The sequence below is a fragment of the Hirsutella rhossiliensis genome, assembly GCF_020360975.1.
Source record: "Hirsutella rhossiliensis strain HR02 chromosome Unknown scaffold00005, whole genome shotgun sequence".
Taxonomy (NCBI): domain Eukaryota; kingdom Fungi; phylum Ascomycota; class Sordariomycetes; order Hypocreales; family Ophiocordycipitaceae; genus Hirsutella; species Hirsutella rhossiliensis.
Window position 1 is genome coordinate 6,378,653 of NW_025408671.1, and position 7,630 is coordinate 6,386,282.

Below are 7,630 nucleotides of genomic sequence, written 5' to 3' on the forward strand. Positions count from 1 at the left end.
ACTGCGGAAAACCAGGTGCGCGCCCTGAAGGCTTGCCCAAAACTCCACGAAGATTAAGCCTAAATATACGTTGACTCCTGAAAGTCGCGACCCCGCTTCCCCCCGTAGCGATGTTATTTTATCCCTTTGACGGCGTAAGGCTGACGTTGCGACGCCAATACTCGTTGAAAAGCCCCGGTGACTGCAAGAGCCCGCGGAGCCATAGGTATCTGATCAACCTATGGCGAGGCTGACTGGCAATATCCAGTCCCGCTTATTGCGCGGCGTTTTGATTCGTTATAATATAATATCTGCCCGTGACCTGCGTGCAGTCTTACCGCAGTCAAAGGGATAGCGCTCCAGTGCCCCTTAGTAACCTCACACTTGGGCTCAGCTTTCGCAGACGGCGACAAACCCCTTGCTGCAAAGTTGTGCGGTGCTTCTAGTCATGTGGCTTGTATGTATTTGACTCCATGTCCACCGACTGAACAGCCACAAACTCTAAACATCAGGCTGCCTGGCCTCGTTCGTCTTTTCCTCACGACTCATGTATATAGCGGTAAGACGTGCCGAATGGTAAAACACATCAGATACCTAGGACATGTACCTAATAAGTGATAGCGGGACATGACCTGGTGGGTATGTACAGTATGTAAATTACCATCCGCCGATACCGTTAATGCCCTGCCCATCCCATCTATGTGCCGGTTATGCTGCACGCCACACTCTTGTCACTTATTTAAATATTTCTTAACCTTCTGGATCTTGTCTCTCATCGCACACGGAGAATCGCTCATCTCCAGATCATCATGGTCGCCGTGCCGTCGCCGTCGCCGTGCCGTCGCCGTCAGCCTCGTCCGGTCCGCCCTCTTCGAAGTACGATGAAGAGAATGGTTTGCGGGAGGAGGACACGCCAGCTGGCAAGGGACTGCATCCTGCTTTTTATATCATGTCCGTTCACCCTTCGACGACGTGGCCCATTGCGCACGCACATACGTCTACAGACCGACAAATATTAATAACGGCGGTAGAAATTGGATGTTCTTCTCCAACCTGACAATCTTGTTCAATAAATGGATCATCGATTCAGCTGGCTTCAGTAAGTCCCAGGCGCTTGCAGTCGAGGCAGATAAACTTTAAGGCTAACCGTTGTACCCAAGGATACCGTACGTAAAGACATCCCCGAGATCTATCACCACAGTCTAAGCCTAAACATTTGCCCCATGCTTAGCTATCCTCCTCACCTGCTGGCATCTCGTATTCGCGACGCTCGCGACGCAGCTACTTGCCCGCACTACTTCCGTCCTCGATTCGCGCTTCGCGCTTCGCTTCCCCGATAAACGGCCGTCGCTATCTACGGATAATCTGCCCTATTGGCATCCTTTATACGGCGTCGCTCGTCTGCTCTAACCTCGTTTACCTTCACCTCTCCGTCGCCTTTATCCAGATGTTAAAGTCGTCTGGCCCTATTGCCGTGCTCTTTGTCTCTTGGGTTTTCGGAGTTGCACAACCTTCGCTTGCCTCCCTTGTCCAGGTCCTCGTCATCGTCGCTGGCGTCGCTATTGCCTCCGCTGGCGAGATTGAATTTTCCCTCACTGGCTTCATCTACCAAGTTGGCGGTATCATCTTCGAGGCTATACGCATCGTTCTAATAGAGGTCATGCTTAGCGATAAGAGTCATAGACCAAAGATAGACCCCCTCGTTAGCCTCTACTATTACGCCCCTATCTGCGCCGTTATGAATTTCCTCGTCGCTATCCCCACTGAGCTCCCTACATTTCAATGGCAAGATGTCACCCAGGTGGGATTTTCTGTATTTTTTCTCAACGCCTTGGCTGCTTTTATGCTAAACGTAGCGAGTGTCTTTCTGGTACGTCCCCTAGATAATCTCGCTCTTCCTATTTAGTTGCTAATTTGGCATAGATTGGAAAGACGTCCGGCCTCATCATGACCCTCGCCAGCATCATGAAAAATATGCTCCTCGTCTTGATCTCTATTATAATCTGGAATACCAAAATCACCCTTACGCAGTTTTTCGGCTACAGCATTTCCCTCGCCGGTCTTGTCTACTACTCAGTCGGCTTCGACCAGCTTTTCTGGAGTTATCAGACCGCTGTCAAGTGGGCTGCTGCGACACTCGACTCTTCGCCCATCAACGCGGACAGAAGGGTTGTCCTCGCATCCGGCATTGCCCTATGCGTCATCGTTATCTACGTAATTGCCACGCAGTTCTAGGACTTGGAGTGCATTTCTTCTTCCGAGAAGCGTATGCTTTACTTTACATAGACAAATGTTAACATGATAAGACACCTTGGAGAGGATTTGGAGTAATACCAAAAACAGCGCATAGCTTTATTGGTTTGGATTCAACGGGCATTAAGCCGCGATGAACAGTATCAGAAAACTCCGTCTAGAGTACCATTTATAAGCCTCAAGTAGAGACTAGCTCGTCCAAATTAATCACCGTTACGTGTGTCCTGTCCTTCAATAATTCTTCCTAGCGGCATGTCTTGGTAGTTCTGTTGGACACAAGTTCTAAGACTGTTTCGTCTACGCCGACTTGGCCGCTTCCGACTTTCTCCCCCTCCTCCCCTTTCTCTACCACATATCCTAGGTGGCAGCAGCAGACATGCTTGACTTGCTTCACGATCGACGGTTATCTCAGAGTATACGACATGGATATCCTGACGGTTGAAAACTTTATAATAGACAAGTTTAAGTACAGCTTGATGTAAGTATTTTACTTTACTATGTCGTTACTTTTCATCTAATGAAATGACGCCCTGGTTGTACATATCCCTCACGACAGGGTACAAGACTCGGCCGATGTCGCTTCGTCTTTCTAGTATACTGCGTGGTGAAACCTCAATACCTGTCTCCTCGATTCGGAACGCGTGTACACTATATGATTTATTAAAATTCATGGCCCCTGACCCCTGTGGCTCGTCGTAATGGTTCAAGAAAGGTAAGGTTTCCCCGTCTTTGTGATCTTGTAGGGCAGACGGTACGTTTTGGTGAGATTCAAGGAAGCTTTCCACGCCTCCTGGTGAATAGGTGACTGGTGTAAAGGCATCCTGCTCTAAGACCAGTATTTGCCGCGGGTCTGGAATAAGCTGTTCGCCGATTCGAGTCATCAAGCCATTCGAATGAGTTATCCAACCCTGGTCAAAGACTTGATGCATCTGCTCAGCCCACATATTCATAATCTTACTTTGTTTTTGAGCGAGGAAGGCTCCGGCCGTCATTAGGCCACCTGGTTCCCGTCCACTTATAGACTCAAAGCCACTTGTTAGAAGTTGTCTTAGGTCCCGTATAGCGAAAACATCAAAATCCATATAAAGTCCTCCGAACTCGCGGATCGCTTCGACTCTAATAAAATCCGATTTATGCGCCATATGCTGTATCTTAACGCCATTCCGCGCAACGGTCGGACTTTTAACGTGATTAATGGTAAGACCTGGTATCTCGAAGATAAGCTTTGACCATTTTCCAGCTAAACCTTCCCGTGCGCGCTTGATCTGCTGCTCGCGTGCGTCGGTGTGTAGGTATATTTTATCAGGGCGTAGATAGTACCATGCAGCGTACATGGAAAGATACTGGAAGAAGACGAAGGGGAAGTCGGATTCAGGCTTTTCGAGAAGAAACACGAAATGGGCGTAGTTGGGGATGTCGGGTTGCAACCGAGCAGGAGCTGCTGTCGAGGCTGCCGTCGAGACTGCCGTCGAGACTACCGTAGAGTCCGCCGTCGAGACTGCCGTAGAGACTGTATCTGAGCTAAATCGGGCTTGCGGGGAAGATATCCATATCAAGAGAATGACAAAGAGGACAGCAAACAAAAGGCTTTGGATGAAAATATGCCGCGACATCTTGCTAGAAGGGGCAAGCATTTTCCAAGAACTTAGTGCTATACCAAGCCACAGAGAGCGACTACACAACAGAGGGCCGGAGGAGATCGGTTATGTATTAGGCTGGACTTGTAAAAAGGCCCTTGTTCCCTGTCGTCCCTATATGACTTGGCGGCATATTAGAACGTGGGTTGCCGAGGCGATATTTTTAAGTTCACAGGGCCGCTGACCAACGCTGAAGATTAGGGGCCTGTTTAACATGAAAAAGTCGGATGAGCCAGCTCCGAGCCCACTGGTTAGCAAGCTCAGTTTTTATTAGCGTCGCCAAGGCAAGGCGCGCTGTCTATGAAGTTGAATCAGAGTCCAGCGTGTTCCAATCTGGACCGGGGGCCGGGGTCGATAATGCAGCTGAGTCGCTTCCAGCCACGAGTAGCAGGTGCGCGGGACGGCATGTCATTGTAAGTAGCTACGATAAGGGCGTGTCCCCAACAATTCTCATGCAATTAATACGAGACCCCTTGCACTTGCTCCTTTTTCCGGCTCTCAAAGACTGGTGCATGAGAACCATGATACGTACATGGTAGGTGTGGGAGCCGGTGGAGGGGAAGGTGGGTAATTAGTGTGCAGGGCGGGAAAACATGAGACATGCTTGACAAAGCTTATTATTCGTACTTTGGAAGCAGAGTGCGCAAAAGCTATCACATGAAACAATCAACAGTTAATTAAGAATCATTGTCTCGGTGACGCTAGCTCGGTGACGCTAGCACGGCTTCTATCTATAAAGAGATCTCGTGGCTTCTAAAAGACATTACACTCAGAAAAGCGTTGATAATGTAACAAATCCTGTTTCCTTAGGGGAGACGGAAAACAGGGGCATGCCTCGCGAAATTTTCGCCGCCTGGTGACTTAGTCGGAAAACGCGCCCAAGCGCCGGTGTATCAGTCGTTTGGGGCGCTGCTGTCTAGACTACGCTTCTGGGGAATGGGAGGGTGCATCGTATGTTTGACTGGATGGAGGGTGATACTAATTACAAGCTGAAACGCGAGACCAGCCAGGAAACGTATCTCCATGTTCGACCTAAAAGTAATCCTCGAAGACTTTACTCTAGAAATATCTTCTGTTCGCTACTAAGATTAAATATGTACAGTACTTAGTTAATTTAATCGTTACCCATTCAGGCTATTTAGCGCCTTTTCATCTACTCCCTTTCTTTTAACTAGCTGATATACCCGCTTCAGTTACCTGCACTTACATCAAGTACTGAAAAGTCGCTTCTTTGCAGCCCGGACGAGCCGTAGGAGAGAGCAATAGACAGAGAAGTAAGGCAGCTTTCCGTGCAGACGGCAGGCAAAGGTACTAACTAGTAAATATAACAGGCAGTAGAGGCAGTAGGCAGTAGAGGTATATTATATCTAGACGGCAGAGGCGTAGACTATCGCGGTCAATAGAGGGCAGCACAGTAGACTATTGCTGTTAGGGAAGCTGGCTGACAGTAAGACTTACCGTGGCTAGCGATGAAAATGTAGTAATGCTCGCTATGTCTGGCGAGGTCTTCCCGCGACTCTGGACAGTCGCAAGATATGCTGTCCGAGTAGTGGGAGGTAACAAGCTTGTCTCTTTTCGCTATCTGGACGTCAGGTCAGACTTATATACAGACGGGTGTGATGTCTCTAGCTAGTGTGCAAGAGAGAGCCAGATATCCCTAGGCCCTGATGGGTCTGGCCTCTATCCCGTAACAATTGTTGTAGACGTGCCAACAGATTTAATTTAAGGGTACCTAAGAATTTGGTGGGAGTTCAACACTTGAGAGACGGTGTCCTTTTGACATAATGGCATCCTCCGTTTCTGACGGCTTCGCTCCGAGAAATCTCGGAGGTCTGCCTTGAGCTGGCGTGTGACATTTTATTCGGATAATCAGCTGCCCGGCACATGCACCAGGAAAAGGGCACTTACTGAAAGAGTAGTAGGCTTCTTGCCTGTATAAAAGAGGTGTAAGAGAATACCTCAACAGATCGGGCGACTCTAACAAGGTGATAACTTAGTGGTCTATGGAAGCGAATTAAGACAGTGAACTAATCATGATAGTATCATTAGTATCCCACTCCCCCGCTCTATTTTTCGATATATTCCTCCAATGGCTATACTACGGTCTGGAAGGCATCTCTCAAGCACTCGCTGTTGCTTAGGCTTGCAGGTGTCGAGAACTTAGTTCCGATGCACCGTCTTATGGGCTCCTCTAGACCTTCCTCTAGGGCTGGGTCGCTTGCGAGCTTCTCATACCAGTCATGAGCAGCAGCTTTGGCGGTGACTTCATCTGGCCGACCCCCTGGGCAATGAAGGTCCCAGTATAGAGAGTGTTCCAAAGGTTCCCGATAGTAGAGCTCCAGCAGGAATACACCGAGTGCGAATGGGACTGTCTCTGCGTGGGATTCGGCAGTCGTTGGGTCTTCTTGGAGCGTGATTGATAGGGAGCCGTATTTCAAATAGGGACCGAAGGTCAAGCCCCGGCCGTCACAATCATTGTCGAACCGCATCAAGAAGGCGTTCTCCCGGCTCCAATTACGTGGGATCCAGGCTGAGGTGGCAAGACATAGGAGAGTAACGGCCATGGATAGACCAACTTGCAAGCGTGTGCAAGGATCTTTCGTTGAGGTCCAGAATGTCTCCATTGTCTCGTTCTGAGCCCTCAAAAGCCGCTTCTGTGACCGCGGCTCGAGATAAAATCCAATATCATGGTGATCAACCTTTATCGTCCCCAAAAATTTGTAGTTCTGTGGCGCGATCTAAACCAAACAGCATATATTGGTGACCTGTGAGTTTTCTCTTGGCGCCGAGGGCGCGGCGATCTGGACACGTTTTTCGACAGGTCGGACAGCTTGAGTAATTTGTAGCTGCGTCGCTTGCGTCTTGGATGGTCTGTACCTGGCTGGAGGAAACCACTGCCGAGTCTTTGAGTGCTGATTTACAAGCCTTGACAGGTTTCTTCAGCTTTCTGCGGCTATATGTCCAAACATTTTCTGTCTTTATGTTCGAGGGGCTAATCACCGCCGCAAAAGTTGAGACTGCTAGCACTCCTGGTTTGCCGTCTGGTGCCGCCTTGACGAAACCCTTCTTCTGTTCCTGAAGCTCAACTTTCCGGTTCAGCTCATATCTGATCTACGCCAAGTTGCTTGTCCCTGGTTATCGAGGACGCTGATCGATCAGCCGCTTCCGCTTCCATCTGACCTGTTTACGTCCCTGGGGGTCGACCAGGAGGTTTAAATTTGGGCCTTTGCTAAGTTTCTTGGTCTTTTCCCACTGGGTCGAGAGGCCGCATCTGTGTTGGTCGTTGCAGCCGCAGCAAAATCCGGACTTCAGTGCCCAGTAGAGTGCTTGTGACCGTTTCTGAAGTTTGACAAAGAGGCTCGCGTCCACCAATCTTGAGGACGTCGACCTGGCACGCGTCATAAACCCGAAGTCGTTAGAAATCCTGAGAGTCCGCTCAAGTTGTTTGTTCGTTGTCTTGATGCTGTCAAGAGCAGCCTTCTTGTTTTGGCTAAAGCTGATACACGACTTAAGGATTTCGGGTGCGGCTGTGTGCGGCAGTGGTGAACAACCCTCATGTCTAGTTAGCAAAGATGAGTAAGAAGTGTATCGAGAACGTATTTACCCTGCCGCATTTGGTAGGTAGAATTTCATAAGAATTGTTGAGCGAGCCGTCCAACTCTCTCAGCACCTGTGTGTAGAGCGGTAGTGCTTCCTTGAGATGCTGTCTGATCTTATCCACAATATCGGGGTGATGCCAGAGGATCGAAGCAGGCGAATCT

The 7,630-nt window shown here is 49.2% G+C and overlaps 2 protein-coding genes across 2 annotated transcripts; one reads left to right on the plus strand and one right to left on the minus strand.

Annotated features, from left to right (window-relative positions):
* Window positions 1-788: 788 nt before the first annotated feature.
* HRG_06253 (triose-phosphate transporter family domain-containing protein) lies at window positions 789-2,214 on the plus strand (the record flags this gene model as incomplete). The annotated part of the gene is made up of 6 exons (XM_044864724.1): window positions 789-839; window positions 905-930; window positions 1,011-1,078; window positions 1,211-1,236; window positions 1,514-1,849; window positions 1,903-2,214. 6 exons carry the CDS (start codon window positions 789-791, stop codon window positions 2,212-2,214), a joined length of 819 nt encoding a protein of 272 aa, XP_044721256.1.
* A 521-nt stretch (window positions 2,215-2,735) lies between these two features.
* Window positions 2,736-3,866, minus strand: HRG_06254 (glycosyltransferase sugar-binding domain-containing protein; the record flags this gene model as incomplete). The annotated part of the gene is made up of 1 exon (XM_044864725.1): window positions 2,736-3,866. One exon carries the CDS (start codon window positions 3,864-3,866, stop codon window positions 2,736-2,738), a length of 1,131 nt encoding a protein of 376 aa, XP_044721257.1.
* Window positions 3,867-7,630: the final 3,764 nt, after the last annotated feature.